General features: G+C 34.4%; 2 protein-coding genes and 1 long non-coding RNA gene across 3 annotated transcripts; 1 reads left to right on the top strand and 2 right to left on the bottom strand.

Annotated features, from left to right (window-relative positions):
* Positions 1-10,549: 10,549 nt before the first annotated feature.
* On the bottom strand, positions 10,550-11,544 carry LOC135144751 (uncharacterized). The gene is made up of 2 exons (XR_010283222.1): positions 10,967-11,544; positions 10,550-10,912 (listed from the first exon to the last, which is right to left on the bottom strand). It is a non-coding gene; the product is annotated as an uncharacterized LOC135144751 (long non-coding RNA).
* Positions 11,545-12,261: 717 nt separating this feature from the next.
* Positions 12,262-13,753, bottom strand: LOC135144609 (WD repeat-containing protein 74-like). Its single transcript, XM_064076636.1, has 5 exons — positions 13,547-13,753; positions 13,071-13,498; positions 12,818-13,020; positions 12,564-12,765; positions 12,262-12,516 (listed from the first exon to the last, which is right to left on the bottom strand). The coding sequence occupies exons 1-5, from the start codon at positions 13,602-13,604 to the stop codon at positions 12,301-12,303; spliced, it is 1,107 nt and encodes a 368-aa protein (XP_063932706.1). The 5' UTR covers positions 13,605-13,753; the 3' UTR covers positions 12,262-12,300.
* Positions 13,754-13,889: 136 nt separating this feature from the next.
* On the top strand, positions 13,890-17,908 carry LOC135144608 (endoplasmic reticulum metallopeptidase 1-like). The gene is made up of 9 exons (XM_064076635.1): positions 13,890-14,275; positions 14,330-15,050; positions 15,102-15,401; positions 15,451-15,665; positions 16,408-16,585; positions 16,634-16,818; positions 16,868-17,020; positions 17,070-17,275; positions 17,331-17,908. The coding sequence occupies exons 1-9, from the start codon at positions 14,087-14,089 to the stop codon at positions 17,791-17,793; spliced, it is 2,610 nt and encodes an 869-aa protein (XP_063932705.1). The 5' UTR covers positions 13,890-14,086; the 3' UTR covers positions 17,794-17,908.
* The last annotated feature ends 5,858 nt before the right edge of the window (positions 17,909-23,766 follow it).

Below are 23,766 nucleotides of genomic sequence, written 5' to 3' on the forward strand. Positions count from 1 at the left end.
ATTATGTCAGATCCAAGAAAGACATATTAGAGAAATTGATGAACACATTTATATATCTATTCAGACATTTACTAAGAAGAATATTAATATTCGCGATACCCTCATGGACAATAATTTAAAGGGCGTGGTATTTTTAAACCAATTTGCGAGGCTATATTGTGAATTTTACTAAATTTTTAGACAAGAAACTGGTGTCCAGTACCTTCGAGATTTGCGGGAATGGTCAGTACAATGTGATAGATTCGTGGAGTGCCGTTTTGCGAAATAATGAAGATAACTCGTTTTTCGTAACCATAGGCCCAAGATTTCACAAAATGTATTTCATTTTTCACGATGTTTTCTCCTCTGAATGGCTTACTAGTTAAAAACCTTCTTCCTGAATGTTCAACCTCTGCGATGATATCATCAGCCTTTGATGTGATATAGGTAGCTTGCAAGTTGTTTTCTTTTTTGGCTTAACATGTTGGCCCTCTTGATATTCATTTCCTACGACAAAAAAAAATGCTCTAGGATTATTTATACAGAACTTTCCTCGTCAGTGTATGTATCGTAATGCTTTGTTAAAAGGGATTAGACTGTATTTCATTCTTACACAACCCAGCACAAAATCTCGTGTTTTTAAATTCAGTTGCATATGTATAAGTACCTAAGTTAAACACAAAATGCGTTGACAACAAATTAATTTAACATAAAATCTTACCAAACATCAGGAACTGCAGAACAGAGGAAAATTAGAAAATTTTGGAATTTGGAAGAGTACATCAAAAATTTAAGATGGTTTCAAAATTTACCATAGTAACGCCATTATAATACCACTTGATCATTACAAAAAAAGGAAAACTAATTGCTGCCACCTACTGTTCTTTTAATCAAAGCAATCATTATCTTAAACAATTAAATATATTATTATTATTAATATTTTAAATTCCTGCAAAATTAATTAAGAATTGAGAAAAATATTGAGTAGCACTAAATTTAACAAAAATGTTTTAATAATCTTGTCCAGACTTGTAAATAGGTAGTAACCCCGCCTAAAGTGACATACATTTTCGAAACATTGTTTAACACTTTTTTTAAATGGATGTTGATGTTAAAAAATTTCAAATCACGTGTCTGGCAAAGACCTTTCTTCAAATTTTGAAAAATAGTTTTATTAAAAAGAGATTGTGAGTTAACAATTATACACAACTAGACGACATCTACGACAAAATCCATATTACAGTACGGAATACAGACGATGTTAATTGTAATGGCTATTATAACATACATACAAAATACACCAAAGTTGACACCTATAAAAGCTGCAATAAGTCGTAAATCTACTGGAAATTTTCCAGTAATAATGTACGTAAACGTAATTTCTGATTTCGACGATGTGTACATGTTTTGATAGAATTATAGACGTACGATTTTCATGGATTTACTGATGATACAAAACCTGGAGAAAACTCTCCTCTGTATGCTTCTTCTACAGATACCAATTCGGAGAAAAATAATGCAAACTGCGACGCTACAGTTAAGAACTGGTTAAATGGTGGTGTTGATTCTACTGAACTGATTTTAGGTCTTGGATTCTATGGACACATTTTTCACTTGGTGAATCCTGGTCAACATGTTGTATCGCCGGCTAATTGTGCACAAGAAGATTACCGGTATGACAATCAGCTCGGTATGTACCTATATGACACTATGATTTTTTTAAGATACGTCCATTAAGTGATGGTTGGACAGATGATTGGGATGAAGAACAGCAAGTGCGGTACAAATATTCAGATGAACAGTGGATAGGTTACGACAACGCTGAATCAATAGGATTAAAGGTAGGTCTTCATAGGTAGTAAACTTAATAATTTTAACATAACAAAGTTCTTAGTACTTTATATTTCTATACATGAATCATTGGAAACGGATATGCTGGAATATTCAAGGGGTCCCAACGGTCTGATGACAGAAGATCACACATTTATCATGGACCATAAAAAATGCTTTGAGGCAGTTTAATAGGCATACGCAAAAAACGGTATTTTTAAGTGCAACACAATGACATGCATAGTTAGTTTTTCAGATTTTTCACTTTATGTTTATTAGACAGAGTCAAAGAATTTTTCTACAATTCGTGGACTAAACGAGTAATAATTCTTTCCCCAACCTACAACAATTTTGCACATCTTAGACCGTATATTTATTCGACAAAATTTTGAAATGACGTTATCAATTTTTTGGGGGACAATCGGATAAATTTTAATTAACAATTTGCCATACCTTAGGTGATAGATCGACACTATTAGACCAAAATGAACAAAAAAATTATCAAAATTGGAGATTTGCAGTCAAGTAAGTTGGAAAATTATTTTAGAGATACAATGATTCTTTCTTTGTTTCTATAATAACAAATGAATCAAATGATGATTTGTTTGTGTAGTTTTGAAATCTTAATTTTTTTTTAAACTGTTCCAAATCATCGACGCAGGAATTTTCTGATTTTCCAATAATAATCGACACCTGAGTAATCGATATGACTAAAGAGATTTATCTCGAATAAAAGTAGACAAAATTTTATAAAAAATAAACTTTAATTCTCATGTAAGGGTTTAAGTAAAATTATTATCAATGAACAAAAAAAAATCTATATTCTATAAAATTAACAGTTTAACAATCGGTCTCCATTAGGTTTTAGTCAGTTTTAATATTTTTGTTAATCAATTTAAAGCGAAAAATCTGTGTATTTTGCTATTTCCGGCATGGAATATATTCCACGTGAATTTTTTTTCTTTGGTACTTGTACTATTTCTATTAATTCTTCTTCTGTATAATGGATTTCCTTCTTTTGTTCTGGTCATAAACCACTTTTTGTCATGGTAAAAAAATATATCCGTTTGTATCCATATTCTACAATTACACATGAATTCTGGCATGGTTGCTTAAGTGATTTTGATTTTACTTCAACTTTGTATTACCTAAAGTCTTCATCGCTACTTTCTTGTTCTAAATCAATGTCGCCTAGGGTGTCACCACTTTCCTCCCATTGTTCCTCAGATTCAGAATCGCTCGTCAATAGCAGCTTGTGTTTAGTTTTCGTCTTTTTCTTGTTTTTTTCAAGTTTTTTGGATTGTCATTCTTGACTTTTCTTTTCTTTCACTTCCACTTTTGTTCGTTTTTCTTCTCCTTTCTTTGCATAATAATCCTGCCATGCTTTGAAAGTTATTACCGCAGGTATCTTTTATTTCCGTTTGTGTTTAGTTTTTTCAGGCCAAAACAGTGCCTTTTTGAATGGTAATGGTACATTTTATTTAAAATTTACAGTTGTTTTCTTAGGAGTGGTTGGACCACCTGACTCACATGCTTTGCCGAGACTGTTTACTGAAATTATGTTAATTCATCTGGGTTCAGTTTTCTCCCCCGAATTTCGTATTTCGCGTTATGTGCTGGTGCTTGGCAAAACTTCAGTTTCCTCTAACCCAGTTTTCAATTATTTTTGCTTAATCTTTTGTTCTGCTTCTACTTCATTATAATTCTGATGCTCTACACTATTATCCTTTTCTGTTTCATTATCTATTACTTCTTATGTGTCTCTCAAATCCATTGTTGATGGTACATTTAGATCTATCTGGTCCGTTCCATCTGTTTCGGAATTTCCAACATTTGAAGTGTTCATATGTGCATCTTTTTTATTTTTTTTTCCAAACTGAAAATAAACTTTTGTCGGAAGTTTGCCCTGCCATTCATTTTCATTCTCTTTTTTTTTTAATTGTTCAAGTATTGTGACTGGCATATAGTTCGCTAAAATCCGAAGGCTGTTGGAAATTTCTTCGTTACTAAATAAAGAATCATCAATTTGTTGTTGCTGAGTTGCTATCTTTCCAAAATCTACACTTGCAACATTAAAGGGGAAAAGTTCACTGCATCTAAAACCGTTTTCAACTTTTTCAACTGTTTGTGAGCCAATCTGTGACAAAGCTTGTTCAAACATAGGTGCAAAATTTTCCTTCTGAACTTTATTTCCATTGTTTCCAACACACCAACGTCGAATAGATTTTTTCCAATAACTCTTGAATGGTTTGAATACAGCAACATGCATGAGCTGTAGGTATCAAGTGAGTAGAGTTTAGGTAAAGTGTTACAAGTTCTATTTGTTTGCTACTGCAAAACAGTGATAAATGGAGGATCATGTGAGAAGCATGGCCATCGATGAAAAGAATCATCGGTCTTTCGATCTTCATCTCGTCAAGCCAAGTATCAAAAATATTTGTAATATATTCATAAAATGTTGAGCCGCACATTCAACCACTTTCTGAACATCCAATACCCCACTTAGGATTTACACTGCTGGAAATATAATCCAGGATTCTTTAATGACGAAATACAGTCATTGGAGGAGCTAAATTTTCATTTGCATTAGCAGGCTATTAAAACTGTCAAACTTTCCTTCTCATTATTGCTGCCCGCACTATATATTTAAGTACAGCTTTATTACTCCTTTTTGCCAAAACTTTTTCACCTTTTGGTTGTAAAAAAATATGTGAAATAATAAATTTCTTGTTTTTAGATCTTCTTCTATTTCTCTTAACCGCCCTGGAATTTATTCTACTGATATATTCTCTCTAGCTGGAGTTAGGTTTTGCGAAATCCTTTGGCTAATGATTGGATGTCTTTTAAGAAACGATGAAAACCATTTTTTTCCCGGCCGTCCATTAACAAACGGGGGTTGTTGTCCAGTGCATATCAGACAAAGACATTATTATTCAGTCTTCTAAAATTTTTTCTTCATGTTGCGTTAGCACTGTGTTTGGTCCCATCTTGGTCTCGAGCGAACTTCTGCCACTTACTTTATCCAAAAGTGTTGTTCTTGGGACAGAAAAAGCCTTTGCTGCTGTGGCTATCGCCATTCCACGCCCAACAGCAGGCTTTAGACATTTGTTCTTTTGTATAATTTCTTCTAGGAGCTATTTGTACGAAATTAATGAACCAGAATCAGATATTTGTTGTCCCAGTATTTACTGACACATGTGTGTCGAACACTAGAGTAAATCATGGTAGGTACAAAGGTCTGGTGTTGAACAGGATATTTTAAATTTTGCCCGCATTCTGTCAGTGTCACCGACATGAAAAAATTGCTTTTCCTTATAATCGATACCACTTCCGGTCACTGGTTCCCCAATGATCTTTTAATTTGTATCCAATAATAGACACCCCTCCTCCACTATAGGTTAGAAAATGTACAAAATCAGATTTACATTGGCTGATCGCTTGAATAATGTGTATTCTGATATTTAGACATTGATGTATCGGCCAGAAACGATTAACCAGGAAGTTGGGTACAATAATAATTTGTACCACTTACCTTACGGTTCTGCTTTACAAAAACGACGCTGAAACACATGCACCATAGAAATAATATTGTATGGAAGCATAGAAATAATATTATATGGAGGTAACTTAGAGAGAGACGCGCGTTGCCAACACAGTGGGACAGAGATAGGGCTCTCTGGGTGGCAAAACATTGACGCGAAACTGCAGAGCACTGTGTTTCTGGCGGTTTCTTTCGTGCTGTTGCATGGTGTTTAAAGGTGTATTTTTGCAAATTTACGTTTTTTAGGCTCAAGTTACCTTATTTAAATGACTACAGTCTTCTTAAGTTGTATTTTATCGGACTATTTGTTAAACATCGTGAAATCGTGTTGTACGTATAATTGCAAAGAACGTGCAAAGAAAGCAATCCTGTTTCATTTCATAGGTAATAATCACACATAGAGACGAAGGATTTCGTAATTATAATTTAAAAATTTTGTTATATTCCCTAAACATTCCGAGTTACGAAAAAAATGGATTGTTGCTACAAAAAGAGGGAATTTTATATCTATTGATTATTGTTTTAGTTATTTGTACGTGGATTTAGGAAATAGACTTTAGTAGAAAATTCCACACAGTTTAATATGTTTAATTTAATTAGGCACCCTGTCATTTTTATCGAAAGTTTAATTAATTTTATCCTAAAAATTTCAGATTTACCAATGAACATACACACAAGATTAGTTAACTTGTAGAAGATTATTGTATTAACTGAATTCGTAATATATTGTAGATTCTGTATACATTTCATTTTGTTAAAAGACTATCTCCACCACTTAACATGATTTTTGTTGTTTCATATTACACATAATTTTAATGTAAACTGTAAAAATATAGTTTTCATTAACAGACGTTTGTTATAATTGATTGTTTCAACAAATTCGTAAGAAAACGTATTAATTCCCGTTCAAATGAAGCGTTTCTTGCCACCCAGCACGTGATACATGATCAGCCGTCCTTTCCCCACTGATGCATAACGGCTCTAGCTATTTCTTTCTTATGTTGATTACACTCGCTCGCGTATGGAAACGTATACAAGGCTCCATCCACTCCTTTATTAGATCAATGACATGCACTGATCTTTTGGACATCGACGCCACTTTTTTTTACTTAAAGTTTAGTCAAAGATGTCAAATATAAGACATAAATATGGAGTAATTCACTGTTCATTCTAGTTCACTTGAAGGTAAAATGAGCTTAATAGTAACAACAATAAAGGAAAGTGTCGAACACTTGTGCCTTTACCTTATACGATAACCTTAAAACTTTGCAAGATATCAGAGCTTTCGGTTTTGAAGTTTCAAAGTTGAATATTGTAAAATGGTGTGGAATTTTGACTTTTTTCAAAAAATCTGAAGGTCTAGTGTAAAACATCAAAACGGATTCATAAGACACAAGTGTAGGAGTATGTTATTTTATAAAATTTACACAACATTTACTATCTAAAATTTTCAGAAGACGTTATTATATTGTTGGTGGGCGTGATTAGACAAATTTTGGTTAACGTTTATAACACTTACAATCAGCCAACAATCAATTCGGTGGTTTAGGAGATTATTTGTCTTATAAAAATCGGCACAGACAGAGGGAAAGGGAGATCTTTTTTTTAGTAAGCTAGGGGTCATGAAACGTTCAAGTGATCTTTCAAAATTGGTATTAAAAAATGGCACATTTTAAGATGGCAGAAAAAAAAACATTATCATGTGTAACTATAACTATGGTCTGTCCATACCTAATAATTTCTGAGCAACAAAAATACTCTATAGCGTTGTCTTCGTTGATTCACTATTAGAGCACGGGTGGGTGGGCTGGGCTAAGTTTAACTTTATCTTACGGTCTTTTATAAGCAAGCAATAGCCCCGCCCACCCACCCTCTCTTCATTCTAGTGATTACTCTTAATATGGGAACCACTTACCAAAATCAGCCTTATTTTAAGTAATACTAGTCGTGCCTACCCGCCCCCTATTTTCTTAGAGGGTTTGTAATTTTCCACAGTTTTAATTATATGCTCTTTTGTAGAGTGAGAATGGGAATTAATAAAATGTAGGCTGTTAGAAAAAGGGTTAATAAAAATGTTTTGTTTTATTATTTGCTGTAAGATTTATTTCTTATTTCAGAAGAAAAACATTAGAGAACGGGTGGGTGGTCGGGGCTAAGTTTAACCTTTACCTAAAGAGTCATATATAAGCAAGCAATAGCCTCCCCCCCACTCACCCCCTCTTTATTCCAGTGATCCCTCTTAACATTGTTCAGTCATTTACCTAAATCAGCCTTATCTTAAGAATTACTAGCCCCGCCCACTCACCCAGCATTTTCTTAGAGGATATGTATTTTTCCAGAGTCAGTCTTTTCTTAGCAAATACTAATATGCCCGCCCACCCACCCTTTATTTTCGTAGGGATTGAGTAATTTATTAAAGTCAGTCCTATCTTGTCAGGTACTGGCCTCGGCCACCCGCGTTGTTCTCATTCTAACGATTTCATTTTTATTTAGTATGAGATCCATCTTTCATTGGCACTAGATAAAATGAATCACCGAAATAAAGCTGGGGTGGGTGGGCGGGGTTAATTATATGTTCTTTTGTAGAGTGAGAATGGGAATTAATAAAATGTATGCTGTTAAAAAAAGCGCTAGTTGTATTTTTTTGTTAAAGTATTTGCTATAAGATTTATTTCTAAATTCAGAAGAAAAAAATAAACGGGTGGATGGACGGGGCAAAGTTTAACTTTTTCTTATAGTGTCTTTTATAAGCAAGCAATAGCCTCCCCCCCACTCACCCCCTCTTTATTCCAGTGATCCCTCTTAACATTGTTCAGTCATTTACCTAAATCAGCCTTATCTTAAGAATTACTAGCCCCGCCCACTCACCCAGCATTTTCTTAGAGGATATGTATTTTTCCAGAGTCAGTCTTTTCTTAGCAAATGCTAGCTCTGCCCGCCCACCCCCCAATTATTTTCTTAGGGGTTAAGTCATATTAAAGTCAGTTCAATCTTGACAAGTACTGGCCCCGCCCACCCGCGTTGTTCTCAGTCTAACGTTTTTATTGCTGTTTACTATGAGATCCATTTTTCATTGGAACTAGTTAAAATGAATTCCTGAAATGAAGGAGGAGTGGTTGGGGGGGTTAATTATATGGTCTTTTATAGTGAGAATGAGAACTAATAAAATGTAGTATCGTAATTTTTTGTTATAATATTTGCTGTAAGATTTATTTTTTATCAGAAGAACAAATGAGAGAACGGATCGGTGGACGAGGCCAAATTTAACTTTTTCTTAGTTTTTTGTCAGCAAGAAATAGCCCCGCCCACCCACCCCCTCTTCATTTCAATGATTACTCTTAATATAGTTCAGTCATTTTATTTTAAGTAATACTAGCCTCGCCTATCCGCCCTGTATTAGGGGGTTTGTAATTTTTCACAGTTTTAACTCTCTTTTGTAGAGGGAGAATGGGAATTAATAAAATGTAGGCTGTTCAAAAAAAAGCGCTAACTATAATTTTTTGTTATAAGTATTTGCTATAAGATTTATTTCTAATTTCAGAAGAAAAAAATAAACGGGTGGGTGGGCGGGGCTAAGTGTAACTTTTTCTTAGTGTCTTTTATAAGCAAGCAATAGCCCCGCCCAACCAACCCCCCCCCCCCTCCCTTCATTCCAGCGATCCCTCTTAACATTGTTTAGTCATTTACCTAAATCAGCCTTATCTTAAGAAATACTAGCCCCGCCCGCCTACCCAGCATTTTCTTAGAGGGTATGTAATTTTCCAGAATCAGTCGTTTCTTAGCAACTACTAGCTCTAGTGAATCAACGAAGACGACGCTCTATAGTATAGTACTTCTTTACTACTTTAAAGTGTGGGCTCACCCTAAGAGACGTCCGTCATCGTTTCTCTGGCATTGTAAACTTTCCTAGAAGTAATTTCACCACGAAAGGGTACAGGGGCGGGGCTTAAGTTGCGCGACTTGTAGCCGGGTCATCAGTAGCGTAACATCGATGCATTGAGAAGGGAGGCTCGGCTGAGTTATACTTCTTTCAAAAACAATAAAAAAAAAGAGCAATTTCTACAAAAGAATACAGACAACCATTTAATAAAAATAAATTAATTTGTTTGTTAAAAAAATAGACTTACCTACATAACAATCAATTATGATAATCTATCACACAAAATTTGGTATTTTTAATTATTGAACGCGTTTATAATGTGAGGGATTCTAGCATGAGTAAAAATATACTATTTTATAGTCGACTAGTCTTAAATCAACAGTTAAATCTTTAGATAAAAGCGGGGTTTAAACTCTGAGAATAAGCAACCTATGACTATAATTATATGGTTTTTAATTTTCTGGCACAATTTATCAATACCGCAAAGTCGGATTATAATAAGGCTTAGCGTTTTCTGTCTTTAACGTCGAAGTAATAATCACAGTTCATATTCTAGAATAATTGTGGTTTATAACTAGAGCTTCGACTGCACCGAAATTTAACAGTTATTATTGCTCACTAAAAATTACCTTTTTACTTATTTTACTTACTTTTTTATTCAACTCATACATCAAATACACAGCACTAACAGTTGTTTAAATTCTTTTTCTATAATGTCAACGCTAGTAAAATAGAAAAGTGATATTTTTATTAACCGCAATATTTTAATATTTCAAAATCGAAATATTCATCGCCGCTGCCACTGCTTGCACGATATTTGTAAGGCCAAACCAAAACAATGTTCTGCGCACTCCCACCACCTGTACCCTTTCGTGTTGAAAGCTACTCTACCTACGTAAGAGTACCTGTTTAGATTAGCACCTAATAGATTCTTTCACATTCATGCTAACGTCACAGTAGATCAGTAACGAAACTTCAGCAATATTTGCGGAACGGGTGTGACCTTGGGAGCCCGTTCCCGGGAAACACGAAGATTCAAATATTTCGTAGCATTCGTATGTGATTCATATAATACTAATAATAATTGTACACAAAAATAAAAATGGTTGGCATGTATTAGTGACATTGGTCATTTTTTTCTTTCTTATAAATTATTAATATATTCAAGCAAAACATTTTTATTCAATTTTGACGTTTTAAACTGCGTTTATTAAAGCCTTAACAAGTCTGACAAATAAGTTGTTATCCACAAGTGAATTGCAAAATTTTTAATTCACTCTTAATATTTTTAAATCACTCACAAAAAAATAAAAAACAACTTCAGGAACATAAACATTTTGCTTATTATTTTTAATAGTTTTCACAGAATACAATTTGTTTACAATTTTCACTAAAAGGTTGCTGCAACTAAATCAGTATTGTTTGACATATTTGTTTGGCTCTGTGAGGCGTCAATTTGGGAATTGTATAAATCCCACACCAATAGAATTCCAAAGAACGTTTCGGAAACTATTTACTACAGATTATTTCGATACAAGTGCAAGAACCAACTGTGAAACACTATTTTATTTGAAATGAAAAATTTGCTAAGGTGTTCTTTTAAACAAACTTCCACAACACATCTTCCCTGTATTCCGGCCTCTTCAACAATCATTAAGTGATGTGAGTTACCGGAAACTCACCTTGAAAGAACACAACTGTTTATGGTATGTTTGTGGATACTCATTAATACGAACATTCTTACACCACCACTTCTGCGAAGTTTGTGTGAACTTTGCACATTCTTACGAAGTGGTATATACATCCTGTTTTAATTGTGTGACATTTTAAAGTTTTCAATGAAGATGTGATTTTTGGCGATTTAATGATGCCACCTAAACATTTTGCAGTTTATACTCCGGTAGTGGGTAATATATTTTGTGAGTTTTTCCCAATTTATGCACTGTATTCGTTAACTGGTTTGCGGCTAAAAAACGAACCACACAAAAATACCATTCCACCACCCCTGCAAAGACTTTCCTCTTGATTACCTCGTCTCAGTTTTTATTAGAGTTAGAACTTTTTACACACTAAAATTTAAAAATAAATCTTGGACCGCTCAAACACGCACACAGCGAAAATTAAACTATTTCGTTTAACCTGCAGTTTGTTGACCTCTTTAGCCTGGAATTTTCTAGTATTTTTTACATGTATCGTAAGACTGTGTCGTAAGCATCTATTACTTTGTTAAAATAAATTTTACGTTTGTTTTTAACCCCATAACCCAACATCCCGTATGATTCCGTAAATAATATGACATTTCTTGTTGACAAAACCAGACAAAACGTTCACCGAAAACCTTAAAATGAAAGAGAAACTATGTTCTTCAAGGTCGGAGCACCTTTAGTGACGCCAGTGACCTCTTTATGTTGTTCCGTAAGCTCCCCATGTATTTCTTATGGAGTCAGCTGAGACTTTCATAGCCCTGCTAACGTGTTGACCAGTTCACTTAAGTTCATGTGTCTCTATGTTATTGTTTGCGATTTAAAAAAAATAATTTAAAAAACCACCCCCATCTGAAGTGTGCATGTTAAGCTACTGACTGACAGTCCGTTGTCAGTTTCTGATGACTCACCATGTTGAACTTAAAATAATCCGTCTCTACTAGTTATTTTTATGTCACCAATATTTGAATTAATTGGTTTATTTCAAAAACATCACAAACATTTCAGTTGAATTGAATGAGTCGTTTTTTTAGATATTCCATAAAGTAGTCAGTTTCAAATGTTAATTTTTCTTGAGGTATATGGAACTTAATTCCCAGAATAAATCACAAGTTTTCTGATCTAATATCACTTTTAACAAATAATTAAAAACCACGTTAAGATGACATGTTCCATGGTTCAGATCAAATTTCTTTAACAACTATTGTTTATGAAATTGACGTTAGTTTGTTCGTTTTTTGTTTCTCGTGAAAATAATACTAATTTATTCTTAGTTCTCAGACCCTGCTACTACACAAACTACATATTTGAAAGATAATATTACATCCTTTAATGGAATATTTAACTTTATTTAAAAAAATAAGTTTTTACAAAGACTGGGTTTTCTTCTTTTTCTTTTTAACCCCACTTTCTACTAATGACTTTTGTTTGTGCTTTTTTGTTTTCTTATCTGTTACAACTTCCATGTTACTGAATATTTCCTCATATTCTTCATCAACTATTGGTGCATCAGGAACTTCTTCTGGTTCCTCCTTAACTAATGGTTTCATCAATACTTTTGTTAAATTTTGTTTGAGGTAAACCTACAACAACAAAATAAACTAACAACAAACACAAAAGAACATAATACCTTGTAAACTAGCTCTTTAGTTTCTAAATGGTGAACCCTTAAATATCGATCTAAACTTGTAGTTGCTACCAGTGGTTCTTGAGGATCACAAGCTATGCTAGTCACACTACCAGTAAAAGTAGTGAATGTTCTGACACACTTCCCAGGAGCTCGTAAGTCTAGTAATTGCATGTAGCCCCTAGTAGTGCCCACCAAACACTGCCTAGAAATTAAAAATTACCCTTTCATTCATTGCCAAAAACTATATAACAAACCTTTCCCGAAAAGCACTTGCTATGCAAGTATAACAGGCTTTCTTCTCGTGAAATTTCACAACAGGCCTTCTCTGAGCTCGTTCATCGTAAAGCAGAACATGTCCTTCCTTTGTGCAGCAAGCATTCAGTTTTTCACTTTCTGAAAAGCTGATTAGTCCTTTAATAGATGTTGGAATGGGTAAATTCAATTCATCATGACCAAGCTACAATAAAGAAAATCAACCATATGTAATCCCACCAAGTAATGACTTACGGATTTAGCCTTGAATAAACATTGCTTGGTTTCAAGATTCCATAACTTAAAATCGTTACATTCACCTCCTGTCCCCACAACATCCTCTCTATTCTTGTTATAAATAATAGCTTCAAGAGTTCCTTTTTCTTCTAAATTTATAGAAAAGTAATCAGACTTTTTCCCGTTCCAAAGAGTTATAATCCCATCATGTTTTGCTATTAGAATTGATTTGTTTACTGGAGCAATACCCGCAATGGGGCCTTCACCTTCTAATTTACTAATTGTTTTTGTGTACTTATTCTGATTCAAGTTGTAGAGGTGTACTTGTTCGTTTTTATAACCAACAATGATTTCGTCTTCAGATCTCCCCCATTCCAAAGCTGTGATTTCAGACTGTTGTTCTGGAACACTGTAAGCTACTTTTTCATCTGGTTTACAATAGCTACCTAAAACAAATGTTTAAAACACGTGAGAAATTGAGGTTAGATACTTACACTGTAGCACTCCTCGAGTAGTTCCCACATATATGCAGTATTTGTTAGATATTTCCATATTTTAGCTACTGCAGTACATTCTTTTGCATTTGTTTATTGTTAATTAACTGTACATTCGTACAAACACAATTTCTTTAAAAAAGCTGAAGTTTTGATCTCGTGCTGTCACTGCTGTCACTAAATTGTCAAATCAGTCAAATGTCAAATTCTGTCAAATTCCTAACCCCGCAATATTTATAACAAATTTAAATTTTTAAACTGTGATAGCAACAATATCAGTATTATTAAGTATGTGATTTAAAATTATATTTTATATATATATATATATATATATTTAAACAAATTACTATTCAAGGTAAAAGCTAAATATAATAGTAAACGATGCGCAATTGCGCAAAATTATTTTAATATGTAACATGTGTGATGGAAATAGCTACCCACCACAAACCACAAACCTTTAGCAAATTCCTCCACCTACTTATATTACCTTTTCATTGAAAGAGACAACTCAACCCACATTTTTGGTCATAACATACAATAATGAAAAATAGTGAAGAGTGTGTTCCATGTGTTCCTTTAAATGGCTGCAAACAAACCACTCGCAAAATGATTTTTGAAAGTGTCTCAGTTTTTACGTCTTTCGGAGTCATTATTACCCTACTAAGTTTGTACGGCATTGTTTATGTAGTTGACAACACTCTACCTACACCCTTGAAATTAACAGATGAGGTAAGTACCTTTCTGTTTTGAAAAACGACACAAAAATCCAAAAACCCCAAATAGGAAACTTATCCGGACTCCTTCATTGCTGAAAGAGCGCAAAATGATCTTAAGGCACTTACAGGAATAGGATCACGCGTGGTGGGTGGATACAAAAATGAAAACCTGACAGTAGATTTTTTACAAAATGAAATTAATTCAATCATACACGAAGCTCATACTAATCATAAAATTGAAATTGATACTCAAGTTGTAACAGGTGCTCACTACCTCGACTATAAACCAAATGGTAAAATTGTTCCTTACTCGAACTTACAAAATATTGTAGTAAAATTATATGCGGCAAACGATACTTCAGACAGCGTTTTAATTAACGCTCATTTTGATTCTGTACCCACTAGTCCTGGAGGCAGTGACGACGGTATTAATGTCGTTGTTATGTTGGAGATTTTAAGAAAATTGTCGAAAGAGCCTCAGAGACCATTGAATAACGTAGTGTTTCTCTTTAATGGAGCAGAAGAAACTTGTCTTCAAGCCTCCCACGGATTTATTACTCAACACAAGTGGGCTCAAGACTGCAAAGTTGTACTTAATTTAGAAGCAGCAGGAGCTGGCGGGAAAATAATATTGTTCCAGTCAGGACCCAAGACTCCTTGGTTAATGAAGTATTATGCGCATGTGCCGCATCCGTATGGGCAAGCTGCTGGAGAAGAAATTTTTCAAACCAATTTATTACCCTCAGATACTGACTTTCGAATCTTCAGAGATTATGGGGGTTTAGTGGGTACGTGAATAATTGTATATTCATGGAAATGTTCTTAAATTGTCTTTATAGGGTTTGATATGGCATTTTTTAAGAATGGATATCGTTACCATACCCAGTATGACGATTTTGAACACATACCCCTTGGCTCTTTTCAACATGTTGGAGACAACGTGTTGTCTCTAGTAAGAAGTCTAGCAAATGCACCTGAAGTAGCGAGTCCTAAAAGCGATCCTGGAAAGGTCGTATTTTTTGATTTTTTGGGATTATTTATGGTCTCATATACACAAACAGTAGCGTCTGTTATAAATTTATGCGTTGTTGTTTTTTCCTTTGTAATATTTGTTTTAAGTATACATAGATTTAAGCTAGGTCTGTATGAGCTTTTTCACGTGTTTGGGGTATATTTTGCGTGTTTCAGGTTATACAACAACAACTTTGAAGTATCTGGTTTTAACATTTGGAACAATAATTGGAGGATGGATTCTGGCTGGAGTTTTTGTTATTCTTCTAGCACTTTTGATAGATAAAATTGGATATTCAATGAGTTGGTTTACAAACACTTGGCTTATTTTTGGGCTCTATGTAATTCCTACTGTAGGGCTGTCCACATTTCCGTTGTCTATAAAATTTAGGGTGAGTGAAAGTGTGGGATATTTAAAATCTGTAATGTGCATAATCGGAATCATTGACATTTGAAAAACACAAGAAAAAAAATGTGGTCATTTTTTACTTTAGCTGTTTGGGATTTTCCAAAAAATCCATAGCATGCATACTTCCAAACTACGCTATCCCAGTATCACATCACATATCGGTTTCTTGTGCAAATGTTTCCTTCCCGCAAAAAAAATCAATTTAACCCATTACATACAATAATAATGCTAATAATATAAATAACGTTCCCTTTACGTTATAGGCAACCACAACTACATAGTGTAAAGTTTAGGGCAACAAACGCGTTTAGAAAAAGCAAACTTTTTAATTATCTTGTGATTTATTTTTATTTACCGAATTGTCGATATAGATGTTGTATAACGTATAACGCAAAAAAAATTGGCGCCCGAGTACACCTACCATCAAGGTTGCCGGAACTGGATAGGAAAGGCATTTAATAAACCACACTGAAAGTTCTAACGATTCTAGAAGTCTAAGTATATTTCTACGTATTGAAGTTACACCGTCTACAAAGAGTCGTATGCTATTTTTTATTCTTCACGCAATAATAGAACTAAAAGTTATTATATATTATAATTATTTTGAATGCACAATTTTTTTATTCACTATTTAAAGCTTTATATATTCTCAAATTGAAAAAGAAATTAAAAATTTCGCCTATTTATTCGGTATTATTTTTTTTTACAGTAATGCTGCTTTTTAGATGTTAAACCCCAACGTTAGAACACACATGCAAGCTAACTGCATGAGGATGATTTGGACCGTTATACTATTTTTCGGAACCGTTTTAGGCATAAGAGCTGTCTATGCCTTAATGATACCCGTGTTGTTCAGCTCAGTAGGATTTGTTTTCGTCTATGTACTTAAATTACAACACTCAAGTAAGAAGCCGTGGTAACTTAAATATAAATGCAATAGATGTGTTACAGTACGAAAATGGCTGATACCATACTTAGCGAGTTTAATAATTCCAACGATTTTTTTAATGTATGGTACACTAACAATTTTCTCCTTGTTCATCCCTATGACAGGTAGAATAGGGCCGAACAAAAATGTGGAGGTCATGATAGGGATATTATCTCTCTTCCTCACAATTGCAATCACTTCTCCTCTGGTACGTACTTCGTTTAATTATTTTTTTTTTTTAATTTTGTCATTTCCAGGTTGCTCTTGCAACAATGGTCAGAAAGTTTAAATATCTGTTATATTTTTTCACAGCGGTATTCGCTTTAACGTTTATTATAATTTTCACACCTTTAGGATTCCCATATTCTGATCATAACAATTCTCCTACTCCTGAAAGATACTGGATTATAGTAAATCATCAAAATCAAAAAAGAATTTTTATTTATTGTAACTCTGCAGCATACCCAAAGACTATTCCACAACCAACAAGGCGTGATAGCGCAACAAGATTCTGGATATTTTTTGCTCAATCTGGATAGACATTCACCATCAATGGTAAAGAACATGGTTAAAGAAATTGGAACAATTCAAAGCATAGACCAAGACTGCGAAAACTATTTATTTTGTGGTTTGCCCTTAGTACACTCAAGAATGGTACAAGTTGTGTAAGTTCTAACTACTGTATGTCTTTAGACATTGTGCTGAGCTTACATTTTTCAGTAAATATAGTTCCTGGATTCCCGCAAAACAGCCAGTTCTCCCAGAGCAGCCAGTACTAAAAGTTTTATCAAAAAGTCAGGTTAACCAACATGTGATACGTTATAACGTAACTGTATCTGGACCAGATCGTCTGGCGGTATATCTTTCTCCTAAGACGAATACAAAAATCGTGAATATAAGTCTAATAGAAAGACTGCCTTCGGAAAGAACCGTGTGGAACGATCGAGATATATTTTTTATTTTACATGTTTATGGTAAAGAACGAGCAGCTCTAAAATTTACTTTTGATGTTGAAGTTTCAACAAATGCCACTAATTTAACAACGGAAGTCGCTGTTGCAGGAATTTTTGTTCACGACGAACAAAATAATAAGACGGAGGAATATTCAGAGTTTTTGAACGAATTTCCTAGTTGGGCTGATGTAACAGCGTGGATTGGAAGTTACGAATCATTTTGGATTTAAATTAATAATAAGCATAATTGTGAGTATAGTTTTATCACTAATGTTTTGTAATAAGGGTGTAGATGACTACAGCAGCAGTGTGAGGTATTAAAAATAAATTTTATTAAAAAACTAATGTGTTGATCTAAACCCAGTTTCATCGAAGTCAAATGAAATAAAAAAATCAAATGCGTGAAATTTCAAAATCGACGTTATGTTTAAAAAAATAATACGGCGGAATGTGTTTATTCATAAGTAGTGATATATGTATTAAATTAAAAACTTAAACTAGAGTAACCGTATGATGTATTACCTTTTGAGACAATATAATGGACGTTACTACCTGGATTATTACTAGAATATAATTGGTACAGAAAAATTATGAACTACATTTCAAAGAAGTTGGTAAACAAATAAAAGAATTGTGGTGTCCCAATTTAAAAATTAAATTTCGCGCCGAGAAAAAAACGCATTTGCAAAATAAACAATCATCAATGGCAATCACCAGTGATTGGAACAATTACTTTTTGCACTTTGAAAATTTTGATGAAGACACAATTTTAGATATTTGTTGTATGGGTCCAAAGGGTCAAGAAAAAACGTGTTAAAATCAAAAAGGCAGTGAGTGATTTATTTTACTAACGCATTTGTTACATATTCACATTAGTAAATTAAATAAAACAAATAAATACTTCACGCAAGAGGACTACATTCATCATTTAAATTCAATAACAACTGAAATTTAAAATTTTCGTCAGCTAAGAAATGACGTTTTGTCTTCAAAACATTCGCGCCAACACTAAACATCCTTTCCACTGCGGCGCTAGATGGAATTGTTAATTCCACGCTAGCTACAAAAAAAGGTTCAATGCCAACTGCAAAAACTTTTAAACAAAAATTTGCGGATGCAAATCTTTTAAAAAAGGATATTCCTAAATACTTAGAAGGGGACTACAAGGTAATGTAAACTTAAAAGTCTGTCTTTAATTGCCTCTTACTCGGCGTTGACTTACAGATTAAATTAAGAAAACTTTAGAGGGTGGACACTCTCATAAAATTTTATTGTCGGATTATCAGGGGTTTAAAAGGACGGACTCGGGTTACCTGTTATCGATTTGAGTGGACCAGAAAAATGGCTAAAGTTTGTTTGACCACAAATTTTAAATATTCTGCCCGGGTTTCCTCAATTATTTATTAAGATATTTTATTTCTGTAAAGCGCAATGGATTTTTTAATACAATTTTTACTAATGTATCTTTTTAAAAATTCAAAATTGATCCATAAATAGCGAAAACCAGATAATCTCATACTAATCACAATTTTAACGCGTTTTCATTTTTTTTTTTGACAACAAAATTTAAGAAACGGAAAAGCAGTCTGGGTAGAGTTTTCTACGCTCATTCCAACGGTGTGAAGTTTAGTTACGACTATCGGACTATATAGCAAAAACTTGGGCAGAAGTTTATATGTATTTCCCTATGCTGGAATATGCTTTAACTCACCCTTAAAATGATGAAGAGCTTATGTATTGTGGTAACCCAAACTTCCCGCCTTTAAATGACCTTGAAAAAGACTGAAAGGCCCGCGAAAAATTCAAAATTTGGCCTTGGCTGTGATCGTCTAACAAAATGGAAACCTACGTTGTTTTTTTTTTTGAAAAGTGGCGAGAAAATGTTCTTTCATACAAGTGAGCGTACACTGCGTGTGAGTCGAGAACGCAAAAAATAATAGACAAAAATTTTTTTTGGAGGGGCTAAGATAACACCCCTCTCAGGAGGAAAGGAGCTGCGAAGATTCACTCCTCAGCCCCAAAAAAACCCTATCGTATATTCACGGACATATTACATTTCAAATGAAACACTTTAAAAATATGAAAGAAAAGACACTCGCGAATTGACAGACATACACATATGAAAAACGAACAAACGCAAAATCCTATACATCTGTTTGGAATCAATGCAAATATTTGAATATCACAAATTTAATAAAAACAAAGCAAAATCTGAATTAAGTAACTGGATGCAAATACGCAAGTTATTATGGGCGTGTGGCGTCAGATTTTAAAGTTACGGCAGTTAACAGGAGCACAACAAAAGTACCCCTGGGGCGTTCTAGCACAAACGGAGTTTGGGGCTACCGGTCGGGGCTGTTCTCCCCCCTCGACGGTGATTCTATGTATCGCAAAGCCTACCTAAACAGCACGTTACACGTCTCTAGGACGAACATGCCGTCCGAAGCTAGGCCGTTACGGTCACCAGACCCGCAGTCGGATCTCGGCTAAGGACAGAAGCCGAGAACGTTACAACATCGGCGGCCGCCCCTGAATCTATCCAAACTTGTGGACTTGTACAGGTGACACGATAAATTTCGCCAGCTCGACTAGGAACCGCACTTAGCTTCTGCCACGTTTTCTGTGTTATTTGACCTCAATTCCATTTTTAAATGTTCAATCTCTTATAACTCTGATATTAACAACAACTGAACAAGTGGTAAAGTTTCAACGAGCAATAAACAACCTTTAAATTCGCCATACAATCTTGAGAAGTTTTAAACAACAAATAATTCTTATGTGAGATTAAAATTGGACATCAAATAATTTATACGATGGAAACATTCATCAACAAAATATTTACAAAACAAAACTAGCAAAGATTTATAAAACAAAAGATCTGGTGTGAAATAAACTTGTGCAAATAAAAATATTACGTGAGGTTAAAACTGCTGTGAATGAAATTTACGTTCAATGAAAATTATACAACAAAGGAAAATTACTGCGGTTAAAATTGTGAGATTAGAGAAATATTGTATGAGGTGAAAATTTGCAAACTTAACAAAATTTACAACCTTAATACTTGACACACTTTGTCGACGATTCAAACAAAGAGTTTACATTAGGTTAAATTATGTCATGATCTAAGTGATTGGTTACTTAAAAAAAAAACAATTTACTTTGAGAATTTAAAACACCGCAAACTGGTTACCCCAACAAAACACATAATAAATAAACACAAAAATATCCAATCATCATTGCGAGAAAAAAGCGTTTTGGTGATATAAATTTTATAGTTGCGAGGAAATGCCTCGATGATGTATATTTTGGCGTTGCGAGGAATAAGCCTTGTTAATGTTATCAATCTCTAGCGTTGCGAGGACATGCCTCGATGAAGTAATCAATCTGTAGCGTTGTGAGGGCAAGCCTCGATGATGTAATCAATCTTTAGCGTTGTGAAGACAAGCCTCGATGATGTAATCAATCTTTAGCGTTGCAAGGACATGTCTCAGTGATGTAATCATGATAACGACGATAATAACGATGATAACCGCCTAAGGAAAGAAATTATTTTAACCCCCCGCCAGTTCGCATTATGAATTTTGTTTAACTGCCGTAAATGAACTATTAGCAATCTTGAAGGTAGCCAGGAAGGCGGCCTGATTCACTGCAGTAAAGTCCACTATTGCGAATAAATAAACATTCACATGAACAATGACAGTGAGAGAAAAATACTCTACATTTGGATACGGACTACGGACCCATCACTGTTTCTACCATGGGGTCATGTGCGTTTATCTCTGTTAAAGTTAAAATGTCCTGAATTTTAACTACAGCGCAACGAGTATTATAATTTTTACAAAGAATGAAACGAGAAGTTCAGAAAATGTCACGAATTGAAAAAAATTAAGTTGTGATAACCCAAACTTCCCGCTTCAAAATTTGACCTTGAAACAGTTTGAAAGGCCCGCAAAAATTTAAAAATTCAAAGTTTGGCCTTGGCTGTGATCGTCTAACAAATGAGAACCTACGTTGTGTTTTTTTTTTTTGCTTTTGAAAAATGGCGGGAAGAAGTTCTTTCATACAAGTGCATACACTGTCGAGAGCGCAAGAAATAATAGACAAAAATTGTTTTGGAGGGGGGGAAACGGCACCACCCTCACAGGGGGAAAGGCGCTGCGAAGATTTACCCCTCAGCGCAAAAACCCCCTTGGTTTTATTCCCGGACGACATTTTATTACATTTCAAACACCTTAAGATATGTGAAAGAAAAACACTCGCGAATTGACTGAAAGAAAAACACTCGCGAATTGACTGGAAGAAAAACACTCGCGAATTTACAGACATACACATATGGAAAACGAACAAACGAAAATTCTATACATCTGTTTGGAATCAATGCAAATATTGGAATATCACAAGTTTAATAAAACAAAGCAAAAACTGAATCAAGTAACTGGATGCAAGTACACAAGTTATTACAGGCGTGTGGCGGCCGATCTCCTTTCCTTTTTTTTTTTTGTTACGGCAGTTAACAGGAGCACAAGAAAAGTACCCCTGGAGCGTTGTGACATAAGCGGAGTCTGAGCTACCGGTCTGGAACTGTTCTCCCCCCGCGACGGTGATTCTATCTATCGCAAAGCCTACCCCACACGCATATCCCATGACGAACTTTGCCCTGCGGAACTAGGCCATTACGGTCGTCCAACCCGCAAGAGATCTAGGCTATGTACAGGAGCCTAGAAATTTACAACATCGGCGGCCGCCCCTGAATCTATCCAAACCTGTGGACTTGTACAGGTGGCGCGATAAATCTCGCCAGCTCGACTAGGAACCAAACCTCGCTTCTGCCACGTTTTCTGTGTCATTTAACCTCAATTCCATTTTAAAACATTCAATCTCTTATAACTCTGATGTTAACAACAACTGAACAAGTGTTAAAGTTTCAAAGAGCAATAAACAACATTTAAATTCGCCATACAATCTTGTGAAATCTTAAACAACAAATAATTCTTATGTGGGATTAAAGTTGGACATCAAATAATTTATATGATAGAAAACATTCATCAACAAAGTATTTACAAAACAAAACTTAGCAAGGATTCATGAGACGAAAGATCTGGTGTGAAATAAACTTGTACAAATAGAAATGTTATGTGAGGTTAGAACTGTAGAACATGAAATTTACGTTCAATTAAATTTATACAACAAATAAAATTACTGAGGTTAAAATTGTGAGATTAAAGAAATATTGTATGATGTGAAAATTTGCAGAGTTAACAAAATTTACATGAGATTAATTTTTGCCACACTTTATCAACGGTTCAAACAAAGAGTTTACATTATGCCAAATTATATCATGATCTAAATGATTGGTTACTTCAAAAATAATTTACTTTGAGAAGTTAAAATACTACGAACTGGTTACCCCAACAAAACACATAATAAACAAACACAAAAATATCCAATCATCGCTCCGAGGGAAAAAGCGTCTCGGTGATGTAAAAATCCAAAATCGTTGCGAGGAAAAAGCGTCTCGGTAACGTGAATTTTCTGTAGCGTTGGGGGCATGCCTTAATTAATTAATCAATCTGGCGTTGCGAAACATGCCCCGATGAATTAATCGTGATAACGATGATAACCACCTAAGGGGAGAAAATATCATAACCCCCCGCCAGTCCGCAGTATAATGAACTTGTTTAACTGCCGTAAATGAACTATTAGCAATCTTGTGTGAAGAATTTAGAAGTGTTATAATGTAACACTTACGTATATGCATCCAGAGACCTATTCGTAATTAAACATAAGGTGTTTTTCCTGACTAAGTGAATTTCATGAAATCTTCTAGCAAATGGTTAATTTAAATAATCCTGATTGTTAAATTGTGTTTGCTCTAGCTGAGTATTAAGAAAAACTAGCTTGATTGGTGAATTTACAAACAAAGAAACAGATTCACAACACGTGTTCGCGTCCGACCGGAAGTCTGCAATTTTCGATTAAAAGGGCGCAAGAATTTACCGCGCGGGTTGGGGACAACTGTATCAGTATGAAAAATACGTTTGATCGTCGTTAAACAAAGGCTTCCTCCCGTTTTATTAACTACCAAACCAACTAATTTAAACCTAGCTCTTACCACGTGGTTACACTTACACGAAACACACCAGAATGACACACTCTACCGCCATGCCGCCTTTCTACCAACCCTCTAACTGAAATTACCCTAG

This window comes from Zophobas morio, unplaced genomic scaffold, assembly GCF_036711695.1.
Source record: "Zophobas morio isolate AGI-343-1 ecotype UQ-CSIRO unplaced genomic scaffold, CSIRO_AGI_Zmor_V1 ptg000108l, whole genome shotgun sequence".
NCBI lineage: Eukaryota > Metazoa > Arthropoda > Insecta > Coleoptera > Tenebrionidae > Zophobas > Zophobas morio.